We start from the raw sequence: 15,170 nt of genomic DNA, 5'->3' as shown, positions 1-15,170 counted from the left end.
CCCAGACTTCTTTATGGTGAGATACAGAATAATGAATAATATTTTTGTTTTTTAGATTCTTTATACTGGAATTGTTATTTATGCTCCAGCTCTGGCACTGAATCAAGGTAAGAAGGAAAGGTTATCATGATCCTGTTGGTTTTAGCTCAGAGATATCTGCATTCCTAAGCAAATGGTAAAGGTTTTACAGTACAGTACATGTTACACCAACATTAGCCTGGAGATCTCTTTTTCAAAAAACTAAGGGGCCTGGGGCTTGGAACAATGTTGACTTCCCCGTTTTCTCTAGTTTGTTCAACTTAAGTGAGGTTATTAGGGTATTCTCACTCAGGTCAGATCTTCTGAGGATATTTCACATGTAAAATCTGCCTCACAGCACAAATTCCATCAACAGCCAAAGCCTAGCTGTTACAGGTTTCAGAAAGACTAGTGTTGAGCAAACTTGCCAAAAGTTTGTCTGAACCTGATCACTTGGCTTTTGAGTCCTGGCATCTCGAGAACTTGTATGCAGCCCTGTTGTTGCCAGGAAAACATGGATACAGCCTATGGCTGAATCCATGTTTTCCAGAACTCTCTAGGGAGAACAATAATAGAGATAAGCGAACCGACCAAAAGTTAGGGTTTTGCATGAACCTGAACGATCTCCATTTGAATCCCACTGCCTGGAGAAAGTGGCCATGTTTTTGTAGCTCTGGATAACCCCTTTAACACTAATAAAGACCCTTTGCCCATCACCCAGTGCCTCTGTAATAGGGACCTTTAGGTTCATGTACCTGTGCAGAGATTCATCAGTTTTGGATTTGTAGTTTTGGTTTTGACCCAGTATATTTCTTACCATCTCGGTCTGTCTGCAGCCTGCCCTAATCTTTTACCAGGGATGGAGTACCTTCGGCCCTCCAGCTGTTGCAAAACTACAACTACAAGCTTTAGCTGTCCAGGCATGATGGGAGTTGAAGTTTTGCAATAGGTGGAGGGCCTAAGGTTCCCCATCCCTGCTTTATACTGTTGTGAAAGTACTTCACTTGCCCTGATAGTCCAGACCTCCTTGCGGAGCGTCAGGGTAAAGAATTTACAATCCCTTAGACTGTGCCCCGCTTTAACCCCACACCAAATCCGTTATCAATATAGTAGGTCCAAATGATCACTTGTAGGGGGTATGACAAGTGTATCATATGTCTTAGTTATAATTAGGAACACATATCTGTATCAGTACATTTGTCTGTAGGTTACATTTTCGGTGACCTAAATTTTTAAAGGAATTCATCATTTGTATCTGTTTCAGTCACCGGGTTTGACTTGTGGGGTGCTGTCGTGGCCACAGGAGTAGTCTGTACCTTCTACTGTACAATGGTTAGTAATACTGTCATATTGTTATACTAGCCACTGCAATTGCAATAACTGTGGCAAAATGTTTATTTTTTTTTATAACTCTATAGGCGTGGTTCAAACTGCGTTTTTGCAATCCGTTTTTTTATCCGTTTTTTTGCAAAAAATGGCTGAAAAAAGCGGATGCATTTGTGTGCATCCGTTTTGATTCGATCCCATTGTAAAAAAAAACGGATCAAAACGGATCCGTTTTTTTAACGGACACAAAAGTAGTGTCAGCTATGTTTTTGTGTCCGGCAAAAAAATGGATCCGTTTTGATCCGTTTTTTTTTTACAGTGGAAGTCAATGGAAAAACGGATCAAAACGGATGCACACAAATGCATCCGTTTTTTTCATCCGTTTTTGCAAAAAACGGATGAAAAAAACGGATTGCAAAAACGCAGTGTGAACCCAGCCTAAGGAGATCAAAGCAGAAATAAATCCTATAACTCACCTCTTGGCTGCATTGACACTAAACACTTCAAGATACTGTATAACAAGTAGCGTTTATGTTTAAATTTTCTAGTTCTACAGTATATTAGAATGACCAATAGGTATTGCCCATACTGGCCAGATATCTGCTCATCTACTGTTGGTTTAGTGAAACACCATGGTTGATCCACATATGTTGTATTATGCAATCCTGCAAATTGTATGTTCAACCACTGTATGTTTTCTTACAGGGTGGTCTTAAAGCAGTGGTATGGACCGATGTATTCCAGGTTGGGATCATGGTTGCAGGATTTTCATCTGTAATTATTAGAGCTGTGGTTGTCCAAGGTGGAATTGCCCCCATTTTGAATGACTCCTATTATGGAGATAGACTCAATTTCTGGGAGTAAGTAATAGCATCTTTATTTGGTTTTATTGTTACAGTGATTAAAAGCTTAGCAAGCTAAGCAAACTAAAAAATACTTAAGATGTTTCTGTACATGGAGTATTGTTAAGATGGTTAATAAGTACACTTCCTTTCATAGCTTTTTCCGCACTTAGGCCATTTAAAAAGGTTGGCCAATTTATAGTAAAAATGTTATGTGTGTAGTATAAGTAAGTGTATTCCCTGTGTACCTCATAGAGGTAAAATCAGACTCCCCTCCTCCAGGCTGTACTGCCATGTCGGCCATCTTACGGACAGACTCACCACAAAGCAGGGCAATACAGCCTGGAGCAGGGGAGCCTGGTTATAGCTCTATGAGGTACCCAGGGAGCTGCTGTCAGTATATACAGTCAGTACACTTTCTGACACTGTACACTGAACAATTTTACTATAAAGTGGCCAACACCTTTATGCACATGTTAATATTGTATATTTTAATACTAGTGTGCAATTTTAATCTAAATTGTTTTATTTTTTCTAGTTTCAACCCCAATCCACTGCAGCGCCATTCATTTTGGACAATTATCATAGGAGGAACCTTTACATGGGCTGGAATCTATGGTGTCAATCAGTCACAAGTACAGAGATATATTGCTTGTAAAACAATATTCCAAGCTAAAATGTGAGTATTAAATTACAATTTCTACAATCATAAAAGAGAAAAAAATGTTTTTAAAGGGTTACTTGACTGCATTGTATATATGGACAGTACATTTATCTCACTTTCTCCTTCTGGGAACCCTGTGATTATGAGTACAAGGACTGGAGTGGCGAGCTGAGCTTTGGCTACATCAAGCAGCTCCATAGATTAAGAAGGTGGCATGCATGCACTGCCTGCTCCATTCTGACATGACACATGGAACAATGATCCTCATGATCTGACACTTATCCTCTATCCTATTGTAGCTGCAGTCACACTTAGAATTAAAATATGACTGATAAAATCAAAAACTCCTCCTTCCCGGATTTCCTCTGTTGGTTCCATTAGAGTTTGTGATTTAGTCATTATAATATGCAGTAATCTCACCAGTAGGGAGCACCACATACTATATAGCAATAATTATAAATATCCATGTGATGGTGAAATATGATTTCTCCAGAAGCAGAATTGAAACAATATTGAATCTTAATTTTCTTTTACATTTTTTCTGTTTTACACATTTTGGTAGGTCCCTATATGTGAATCTAGTAGGACTGTGGGCTATTCTTGCCTGCGCAGTACTTAGTGGACTCGCTATGTTTTCTATATATAAGGACTGTGACCCCTGGACTGCCAATTTTGTATCAGCCCCTGACCAGGTAAGAAACAATAAAATAAAACTAGTTAGGCTGGGTTCACACTATGTGGTTTTTTCATCCGTTTTTACAAAAAAAAGGATGAAAAAAAAATTATGGAAAAACAGTAAGCAGCCATTTTGATCGGTTTTCCATTGACTGCCATTCCAAAAAAAAAAACGGACAAGACTCATCCGTTTTTAGTGTACACAAAAATGTGGTCGACCACGTTTTTGTGTACGTAAAAAAAAACTGATGCGTTTTGATACTTTTTTTTTATAATGGCAGTCAATAGAAAAATGGATTAAAAAAAAAGAGAAAAGGGATGACAATAACGTAGTATGAACCCAGCCTAACATACCTTTCTAATTCATTAGGAAAATTACTAATTATATCTAAATGTTTTTAAAATAAAGCTGGAGAAGTAACTATTAGCGGAACGATCAACCAGTTATTCATAGTGTATGGCTACCTCTAGAGACAGGTATTACTAATTGTAGCTATCAGCTCTCTGCCAATGCCTGACGCTCTAAGCATGATATAGAGCTGTCAGATTCCTTTAACTTGTTTGATATTTTAAAAATCCCAAGAGCAGAAAACCTTTTAAAAGCACATTCTTATCAATAAAATGCACATTGTGTTGTGATATCTAATATTCTTGCAATATAGATTTTACTAGGTATATTATCTTTTTTACTCTTAGCTGATGCCTTATCTAGCCCTTGATATTTTGCGGGATTATCCAGGACTTCCCGGATTGTTTGTGGCATGTGCATACAGTGGAACTTTAAGGTAAAGATCACTTTTTGTCACAACAAACTGCATTCCAGCTCTTAACAATTGTTAACAGACTTTGAAATCACACCCCATAATCTATATCACAAAATCCGATAGGCACTTAGAAGTATGTAGTGCAACGATTAGGTTAAAGGAGAAGTCCGGCGAAAATTTTTATTCCAGTATTGTATTGCCCCCCAAAAGTTATACAAATCCCCAATGTACACTTATTACAGGAAATGCTTATAAAGTGCTTATTACCCTGCACTTACTACTGCATCAAGGCTTTACTTCCTGGATAAAATGGTGATGTCACGACCCGACTCCCAGAGCTATGTGGGCTGTGGCTGCTCGAGAGGATGATGGCAGGGGGACACTGAGGGACACCCCGGGCACTGGAGAGACACTGAGCATCCCTCTGCCATCATCCTCTCCAGCAGCCACAGCCTGCGCAGCTTTGGGAGTCGGGTTGTGACATCACCATGTTATCCAGGAAGTGAAGTCTTGATGTAGTAGTAAGTGCAGGAAAAAAAAAGCACTTTATAAGCATTTCCTGTAATAGGTGTATATTGGGGATTTGTAGAACTTTGCAAGGTAATAAAATACTTTACTAAAAAGTTTTGCCGGATTTCTCCTTTAACTTCTTGTTCCAATTACTTTTCCTAGTTTATACCATTTTTCTTCTTCCATATCCAACCAGACTTTAAAGAGTCACTGTCGTATTTTTTTTTTTGCAGAAATCAATAGTCCAGGCGATTTTAAGAAACTTTGTAATTGGGTTTATTAGCCAAATCTGCCATTATCTGCATGTAAAAAGCCTTTTCCCAGGTCCCCCCCTCCTTGCTCTTTTTCATCCACTCTGAAAAATCTGAAAATTGTGACTTGTTGCAGGAGACGTACCCTGTCTGCTCTAGGGAGAGGGGAGGGGGGAGGAGGAAGGAGGGAGTTAGCCGGCAGCAGAAAGCAGATAACAGAGGATTACAGGCACAGAGCTGGGTGACAGCTGTAATCCGAGCTCAGACAGGTCACTGGTGATGGTCAGAACAGATAACGGGTGAGGGATTTGTAGATTAACTCTTTGTTGTCCTGTTTTGGTCTTCTCTTTAGCTCTCTCCATAGGAGAACAATGAAGACAGGAGGGAGAGCTTCAAACTGCTTTTTCATGATAAAAATGCATTTTTCGGATAATAAACCCAATTACAAAGTTTCTTAAAATCGCCTGGACTATTGATTTCTGCAAAAAAAAATTTCACGACAGTGACACTTTAACCCCTTAACGACATCGGGCGTAAACTTACGCCCTCGCGCCCTGGTACTTGGCGCATCAGGGCGTAAATTTACGCCCGATGTTTCCCCGATCGCTGCGTGTTCACACACAGCGGTCGGGGAAGATGGCCTGCTATAAATCATAGCAGGCCATCTTAGCTTCACGGCACGGGGGGTGGTTAACACCCCCCGTGCTTACGATCGCCGCTATAGGCTGTTCAATTCAGATCAGCCAATAGCGGCGATCGGAACCTTTCCGGGTCATCGGCGACCCGATGACCCGGAAAAAAATGGCGGTCGGTGCTGTCCGAGGACGGCACCGACCGCCATTACTGTAAAAAGTAATGGTGATCGCCGTGCCACCGGCCCGATCGCCGTGAACGGCCGGCCGGTACCGGCCGGCCATTCACGGCGATCGGGCCGGTGGCACGGCGATCAGAGTCCCACAATATAGTAAATACCTGCCCTGGACCCCTCAGCTAGGCAGCCGAGGGGTCCAGAGCAGGTATTTGTACATTACTCACCTGTCCCGGGCTCCTGATCGGCGTCTTCCGGGTTCGCGGCATCCTCGTCTTCGTTCGGGTCTTCGGCTTCTTCCGTGACGTCACGTTCGGCTTCTCTCGGCTATTTTCGGCTCCAGCGTCGGCTCTTTCCGTATTTTGCGCTCTGCTGCCCTCTAGCGGCTGATATGTGTAATACACTTATCAGCAGCTACAGGGATGTTCAGAATTTTTTATTTTTTTTTTTCAAATTTTTTTTTTTCTATTTTCCGCACCCTATCGCCGCTGAGTGTTGATCAGCATCGCACGAAAGTGCGCTGCTAATCAGCAACTCCTCCTTTTTGGCGTAGGGTGTTTTTTTTCTATATTCTACTGCCACGGTCTGCTTATAAGTGCCGCACATAAGTGCGGCATTTATCAGCAACTCCTTTGTTGGCGTAGGTTTTTTTTTTATACTTACTGTAAAAAAACACGTAAAAAACACTACATTACACCACACTACATTGAATAAAGTTTGACACTACACCACTACATACCCCATATACTAATCCCCGTATAAAGATGGCCCCCTGGGTGTTTTCGGCGTCAAAGGGATACGTTATTATTACCTCCGACACCGAAACAGCCAGTGAGGATGAATGGGGGGTCCTTCGTTCCTCCATTCATCCTCATCATCCTCATCCTCCAGTGACGTGTCTGGGGGTAGTGTAGCGTACGCTGCCCCCCAGACACATCTTTTCCGCCAGTACCGTCCCAATAAGAGATGACGGTATGGAGTGAAATTCTACAAACTCTGTGAGAGTACCTTAGGGTACACTTACAGATTTCGGGTACGTGCACACTGCGGAATGGCGAAGGATAACCCTTCGTGCATTCCACAGCTGGCACCCGCCGGCGGACTGATGCAGGCATGTGTCTCCACCCGTGTCATAGAATCCATTTTATGCACGGGCGGATTCCATCGTCCATCCAAAGAATGAACACGTTGGACGGAGAGCGGAATCCGCCCGTGCATAGAATGGAGTCTATGACACGTGTGGAGACGCGCGCCTGCATCAGTCCGCCGGTGGGTGCCAGCTGTGGAATGCACGAAGGGTTATCTGTCGCGATTCCGCAGTGTGCACGTACCCTTAGAGTGTATGTAGGAAGGGACACCCGAATCCAGCCCCCAGATGCCCCCCCATCCTCGGAGTTAGTGGGAAGATCGTCCGGGAACTGATCTTCCCACTGCTGGATAAAGGTCACCATCTGTACGGGGATAACTTTTATACCAGCACCCCCCTCCTCTGGTCTCTCGCTGCCCTGTAGCTTGCGGCACGATCCGAACATATCAGAAGTAGTAATAGAGCCCTAATATTTAGCAGCCATGGAGTGGACCCAGCGCTTCTGGATATGAAGGACCCCGTATCGCACCAGGGCAACATTTTCCAGGTGACGTCCCCCACACTGGAGAAAGGGAGACCCCAGAAGAAGTGCAGAGTGTGGTGTAACAGGGGGATCAGGAAGGACAACATTTTCCAGTGTGACACCTGTCCTGATCCCCACGGCCTCTGCATACTGGATCGCTTCAAGGTGCACCACACGTCATTGGGGTTCTACATTATCTAAATTCTGTCCCTTATTCCTATTTCAGGGGTCACGTTGATCCAGGGATTATTCTGATCGCCATTATGGAGTCGGGAAGGAATTTTTCCCCTGTGATGAGGCTACTGTCGTCTGCCTTACGAGGGTTTTTTTTTTGCCTTCCTCTGGATCAACACAGGTTGAATTTGATGGACACCTGTCATTTTCAACCTTATAAACTAATAATTGGCCTAATACCCCCAAAATAAATTAGAATTGTCCCTTTTCCCCAGCTAAATAGATATGGCCGCCATTCCCATTAGAGGATGCCATGATGCAATTACAAAGCCTCTGTGCGGCCAGGACAGTAGAAACCCCCCACAAGTGACCCCATTCTGGAAACTACACCCCATAAGGAATCTAAGAAGGGGGGCAGCGGGGATATGGCCCCCTGGTGACGGCCACATTTGGGACGTGAAAATGAAAAAAATTGTATTTTTTATTTTCTCGGCACATGTTCTACGTAAGTGCCCGTCACCAGTGGGGTCCATATGCTCACTGCACCCCTTGTTGGATTCCTTATGGGGTGTAGTTTCCAGAATGGGGTCACTTGTCGGGGGTTTCTACTGTCCTGGCAGCACAGGAGCTTTGTAATTGCGACATGGCCTCCATCCTCCATTCCAGCCTCTAAATGGCGCTCTGTCCCTTTGGTGACTTGCCCTGTGCCCATATGGCACATTATGTCCACATGTGGGGTATTTTCGTACTCAGGGGAAATTACCCTACACGTTTTGTGTTCATTTTCTTTTTTAACCCCTTGTGGAAATGGAAAAAAATCACGGCTAGACCAACATTTAGTGTAATTTTTGTAAAATTTTTACTCTAAATCATTAATCTTGTCATGTTTTTTCATTTTCACAAGGGGTTAAAAGATAAAAAAAACATTTAATGTGTAGAGCAATTTCCCCTGAGTTTGGAAATACCCCACATGTGGACATAAAGCGCCATGCGGGTGCAGGGTAAGCCTCCGAAGGGAAGAAGCGCCATTTGGTTTTTGAAGGCTGGATTTGGATGGAATGGATTTCGAGGGGCCATGTTGCATTCAAAAGGCCCCTGTGTTGCCAAGACAGTTGAAACCCCCCACAAGTGACCCCATTATGGAAACTGCACCCCTCAAGGAATGTAACAAGGGGTGTAGTGAGCATATGGACCCCACGGGTGACGGACACAAATGTGGAACAATGTGGCGTGAAAATGAAGTATTACATTTTTTACACTATAATGTTGGTTTAGCCTTGAATATATCATTTTCACAAGGGGTTAAAAGAGGAGAAAAAAAACTAAATGTGTAGCGCAATTTCCCCCGAGTCCGTAAATACCCCACATGTGGACATAAAGCGCCATGCGGGTGCAGGGCAAGCCTCCGAAGGGAACGAGCACTATTTCGTTTTTGAAGGCTGGATTTGGATGGAATGGATTTTGAGGGGCCATGTTGCATTCAAAAGGCCTCTGTGTTGCCAAGACAGTTGAAACCCCCCACAAGTGACCCCATTATGGAAACTACACCCCTCAGGGAATGTAACAAGGGGTGTAGTGAGCATATTGACCCCACTGGTGACGGGCACAAATGTGGAACAATGTGGCGTGAAAATGAAATATTACATTTTTTACACTATAATGTTGGTTTAGCCTTGAATTTATCATTTTCACAAGGGGTTAAAAGAGAAAAAAACACACAATATGTGTAGAGCAATTTCCCCCGAGTCCGTAAATACCCCACATGTGGACATAAAGCGCCATGTGGGCGCAGGGCAAGCCTCCGAAGGGAAGGAGCGCCATTTGGATTTTGGAGGTTGGATTTGGCTAGAATGGATGATGAACGCCATGTCACATTTACAGAGCCCTCCTGCTGCCAAAACACTGGAAACCCCCCACAAGTGACCCCATTCTGGAAACTGCACCCCTCAAGGAATCTAACAAGGGGTGCAGTGAGGATATGGACCCCTTGATGACGGGCACATTTGTGCCATGAAAGTGAAAAAATGAAATTTTTCCCTTTCACGTCACATTGTTCCACATTTGTGCCCGTCACCAGTGGGGTCCATATGCTCACTGCACCCCTTGTTAGATTCCTTGAGGGGTGTAGTTTCCAGAATGGAATCACTTGTGGGGGGTTTCCAGTGTTTTGGCAGCACGAGGGCTCTGTAAATGCGACATGGCCCTTGAAATCCTTTTCAGTGAAATTCAGCTTCCAAAAGCCAATTGGCGCTCCTTCCCTTTGGAGGCTCGTCCTGCGCCCCCTTGGCACTCTATCGCCACATGTGGGGTATTTCTGTACTCGGGAGAAACTGCGCTACACATTTTTTGTCTTTTTTTGCCTCTTATCCCTTTAAGAAAATGAAAAATTGAAGGCTAGAACAACGTTTTAGTGTAAAAAATAAATTTTTCTTTTTTCACGCCATATTGTTCGGAAAATCTGTGAAGCACCTGTGGGGTCCAGATGCTCACCGCACCCCTTGTTACATTCCTTGAGGGGTGTAGTTTTCTAAATGGTGTCCCTTTAGGGGTGTTTTTTAGGTTTTGACACCCCAGAGCCTCTGCCAACCTGAAGTGGTACAGTCAAAAATGACCAAATATAACGGAGGCGTTGAAATTCACTAGGCGCTCCCTTATATCTGAGGCTTGTGGTTGCGTCAAATAGCGCAACAGGGCCACATATGGGGTATTTCTATAAACTGCAGAAACGGGGCAATAATTATTGGGGTGCATTTCTCTGGTAATAGGTTTATAATTATGAAAAATATTGGATTACAATAAAATCTCTGCACAGAAAATTAAAATTTTCTAATTCCTTACACACTTGGCTTTTATTTCTGTGACTCCCCTAAAGGGTTTAAACACTTTCTGGATGTGCTTTTGCAGAGTTTGGGGGGTGCAGTTTCTGAAATGGGGTGCTTTGTGGGGCTTTCTAACATACAGGCCCCTCAAATACACTTTAAACCTGAACAGGTCCCTAAAAATATCTGATTTTGAAATTTTACTGAAAATTTGGAAATTTGCTGCTAATGTTTTAAGCTTCCTATCGTCTAAAAAAAATGAAAGATAGTTTAATAAATGCCGCCAACATAAAGTAGACATGTTGCTAATGCTATTTAATATATAATTTATGTGGTATAACCACTTTCTGTATACGCAAAGAAGTTTCAAAGTTGGAAAAATGCATTTTTTCACATTTTTTCACCTTATTTGGGTTTTTTTCATAAAGATTTGTTATGAGTATCGACTCCAATTTACCAGAAATGTAAAGTACAATATGTCACGAGAAAACAATCTCAGAATCAGCCGGATAGGTAAAAGCATCCCGAAGTTATTAATGACTAAAGTGACACTGGTCATATTCATAAAATTTGTCTCTGTCATTAAGGCCATTTCAGGCTCTGTCCTTAAGGGGTTAAGCCTCTTGCAGTTGGTTCTGAAAAACAACAAAACACATTTGATGACCAGTGGCTGAAGTTGGATGCAGCCCTAGGGAATCCTGGAAAACATGGATACAGCCTCAGGCTAGGTTCACACGATGTAACTGTGCGGCTGTATTTTTTATGCGGCTGTAAATGTGCAGGTGAAACTCCGGCCGTGGGAAAAAATAGACATGCGGCTGAAAACATACGGTCATTTACTTGGAAATCTGGTTCAACTAAAAATAACAAATAAAATGTTAAGAAAGTGATGCAAACACCTCTGGATGCATCTGGGAAAGCAGGGAACACAGTTTACATGAATTGCTATTACCGGGGTTTGCGATCCTCTGCACTATAGCCGATGTCTCTCATGGTTAATATATTGAATTAATAAAACACATTTTCTTTCTAATAAAGTCCCTTTTATTGTTCAATAATTAAATGTAAACGATTCCATCATTTTGCAATTAAATATACTGTTAAAATAAATATATATATAAATAAATGTATATTTATATATATATTAATTTTTTGACAGTATATTTAATTGCACAATGATGGATTCGTTAGAATTAAATTATTGAACAAAGAAACTGTATTTATTTCAACGAAAATGTGTTTTATTAATTAAATATTAATTAGTACAGGAAGCTCCATAAGCCGTTAATTCATATTCCCGGCAATAGAGCATTCTGTACTAATCATCACTTTACTTTAATTAAAACATCAAATGTTTCTTCTAATTATGTTATCACAATAGCATTATTAGAAGAAACATTTAGAATTATATGTGCGCTCAGCTGATTGGCTGTTCGGCTGAGCGCACGTATAATGAGCCGGTCCGCAGTACAGTGACTTCATTGTGCTGCGGACCAGCGAAGAGACAATATCGGGACATTGGATGGTGAGTATAGAGCTCTCCCCACCCCCTCCCCAGCACTGCACCCCTCCCAGCAAGGAAGGGGGGTCACTTAACCCCTTCCTTGCTGGGATGGGTGCAGTCTGACATCAGTCTGGCCCCCAGGGGGTTAAGGGGGATGCAATACATCCTCCCTTAACCCCTTGGGGGCCAGACTGTAAGCAGCAATCTGTAAAGATGCTGCATACTGTAAGGTGCACAACACCGCTCACAATGATGGGTGTTGTGCTCCTGTTTGTGTGTTTTTTGTGTGTTTCTCCCTTTTTGTTTTTCAGATATCGGTATCCTGGGGATTACGTCGGATTCCATGGACTACGTCGATGACCAGCGGTTGTTGTTTTAATTTTTTTAATAAAATGGTCAATGAGGGGTGTGGGGGTGTTTTTATTTGAATAAAAAAAAATGTTAAACTTGTGTCTTGTCTTTATTTCTTTACTTTATAGACTTAGTAGTGGAAGCCGTCTAATAGACGGAATCCATTACTAAGTTGGGGCCTAGTGTTAGCCGGTATAAAATGGCTAACACTAACCCCCCATTATTACCCCAGTACCCAATGCCACCAGGGGTACTGGGAAGAGCCGGGTGCCAGTGGTCCCGGAGCGTCAATATTGGCGCTCCCGGACTGGGCGGCAGCAGGCTGGTAAGATTTAGGCTGGGGAGGGCCTAAACCAATGGCTCTTCCCACCCTGGTGTTACCAGGCTGCTGTCATTTGGTTTTTAACCCGGCTGGTTATAAAAATAGGGGGGACCCTATGCGTTTTTTTAAAATTATTTATTTATTTAAAAAAAAACCCGCATAGGTTCCCCCCTATTTTTATAACCAGCCGGGTTAAAAACCAAACGACAGCAGCCTGGTAACACCAGGGTGGGAAGAGCCATTGGTTTAGGCCCTCCCCAGCCTAAATCTTACCAGCCTGCTGCCGCCCGGTCCAGGAGCGCCAATTTTGACGCTCCGGGACCACTGGCACCCGGCTCTTCCCAGTACCCCTGGTGGCATTGGGTACTGGGGTAATAATAGGGGGTTAGTGTTAGCCATTTTATACCGGCTAACACTAGGCCCCAACTTAGTAATGGATTCCGTCTATTAGACGGCTTCCACTACTAAGTCTATAAAGTAAAGAAATAAAGACAAGACACAAGTTAAAAAAAATTTTTATTCAAATAAAAACACCCCCACACCCCTCATTGACCATTTTATTAAAAAATTAAAACAACAACCGCTGGTCATCGACGTAGTCCATGGAATCCGACGTAATCCCCAGGATACCGATATCTGAAAAACAAAAAGGGAGAAACACACAAAAAAAACACAAACAGGAGCACAACACCCATCATTGTGAGCGGTGTTGTGCTCCTTACAGTATGCAGCATCTTTACAGATCGCTGCTTACAGTCTGACCCCCAAGGGGTTAAGGGAGGATGTATTGCATCCCCCTTAACCCCCTGGGGGCCATACTGATGTCAGACTGCACCCATCCCAGCAAGGAAGGGGTTAACTGACCCCCCTTCCTTGCTGGGAGGGGTGCAGTGCAGGGGAGGGGGTGGGGAGAGCTCTATACTCACCCCGATGTGTCCTCTTCGCTGGTCCGCAGCACAATGAAGTCACTGTACTGCGGACCGGCTCATTATATGTGCGCTCAGCCGAACAGCCAATCAGCTGAGCGCACATATAATTCTAAATGTTTCTTCTAATAATGCTATTGTCATAACATAATTAGAAGAAACATTTGATGTTTTCATTAAAGTAAAGTGATGATTAGTACAGAATGCTCTATTGCCGGGAATATGAATTAATGGCTTATGGAGCTTCCTGTACTAATTAATATTTAATTAATAAAACACATTTTCGTGGAAATAAATTCAGTTTCGGTGTTCAATAATTTAATTCTAACGAATCCATCATTGTGCAATTAAATATACTGTCAAAAAATAAATATATAGATAAATATACATTTATTTATATATCTATTTATTTTAACAGTATATTTAATTGCAAAATGATGGATTCGTTAGAAATAAATTATTGAACAACGAAAGTGTCTTGATTACAAAGAAAATGTGTTTTAGTAATTTAATATATTAACTATTAGAGGCATCGGCATTCGGCATCATTGCCGGCTATTTTTGAAGTACTCCGTACGGACCACTTGTCAATCCTCGGCCGCATGTCCAGCCGCAAACAATGGTCTTGTTCATTTTTTACGGGTCCGTTTACGATAGGGCCGTAGATTCAGACATAGTGTGCACTGTGCAGCCGCATATCCTATACTTCCAAGCATACACACGAACCACCAAAAATACCGCTGCACAATTACAGCCGCAAATACAGCCGCACAGTTACAACGTCTGAACCGAGCCCCCGGCTGTATCCATGTTTTCCAGGCATCCTTAGAGCCCTATTACACCAACAGATTATTTGACAGATTTTTTTTAAGCCATAGCAAGGAATGGGTTAAAAAAAGAGTAGAAATCTCACTCTTTCCTTTACGACCCGTTGTCTGTTTATATTCCATTCTGCTGGTGTAATAGGGCCCTTTTGGCTCTATCCAACTTCTTTAGCCACAGGTCATTAAATGCAGAGAGTTCAGGTGAACTCTTCCCAACATACTCAAAGTTCTTGAAGTTTGCTCATCACTACTCTAGATGCCTGGAGGTTTACACCCTTTTTTTTCTTCTAACAAACAACACTATAACATGGAAATACTAACACTAATATATTGTGTTTTCCAGCACAGTGTCATCTAGTATTAATGCTTTGGCAGCTGTTACAGTGGAAGACATTGTGAAACCTTACTGCAAATCTCTCAGTGACAGTGAAACCAAACTGTCATGGGTTTCCAAAGGAACAAGTAAGCGAAAACCTGTCTTTAAAAAATCCATATGATTTACAGTATATAACACATGTAAATAACATAGTCCAGCACTACTAGACTATTGAAAAAAAGATGGGGATTATGAGAACTGAGATCACCAGATGCAGCTGCATGGTGTTCGATAAGTAAAACAATAGCCAGTATATGAGCAAAGAAGAAAGAAATGTATTGGCACTCACCGCTTGAGCTGCTAAAACTTCACTCTTTATCTTTAAAATGTTGCAGGCATAAACAGGACTCAGGTTTGCAGGCGCACCCGGCAGCAACAACGATAATTAAATATATGATTTGCCATA

General features: G+C 42.4%; 1 protein-coding gene across 2 annotated transcripts in view; it reads left to right on the top strand.

Annotated features, from left to right (window-relative positions):
- The window catches only part of LOC138794508 (sodium-coupled monocarboxylate transporter 1), a 34,742-nt gene that overhangs the window by 7,955 nt on the left and 11,617 nt on the right, over window positions 1–15,170 (top strand). For both annotated transcript variants that reach the window (XM_069973183.1, XM_069973173.1), the window contains exons 3-9: window positions 56–107; window positions 1,283–1,350; window positions 2,050–2,204; window positions 2,725–2,865; window positions 3,413–3,542; window positions 4,222–4,310; window positions 14,732–14,850. In XM_069973183.1, the coding sequence (XP_069829284.1) occupies window positions 56–107; window positions 1,283–1,350; window positions 2,050–2,204; window positions 2,725–2,865; window positions 3,413–3,542; window positions 4,222–4,310; window positions 14,732–14,850 (754 nt within the window). The remainder of the gene's footprint in view (window positions 1–55; window positions 108–1,282; window positions 1,351–2,049; window positions 2,205–2,724; window positions 2,866–3,412; window positions 3,543–4,221; window positions 4,311–14,731; window positions 14,851–15,170) is intronic.

This window comes from Dendropsophus ebraccatus, chromosome 1 (genome assembly GCF_027789765.1).
Source record: "Dendropsophus ebraccatus isolate aDenEbr1 chromosome 1, aDenEbr1.pat, whole genome shotgun sequence".
Classification (NCBI taxonomy): Eukaryota; Metazoa; Chordata; class Amphibia; order Anura; family Hylidae; genus Dendropsophus; species Dendropsophus ebraccatus.
The sequence above is the reverse complement of the archived record's forward strand: the minus strand, read 5'-3'. Positions and strand labels throughout refer to the sequence as shown.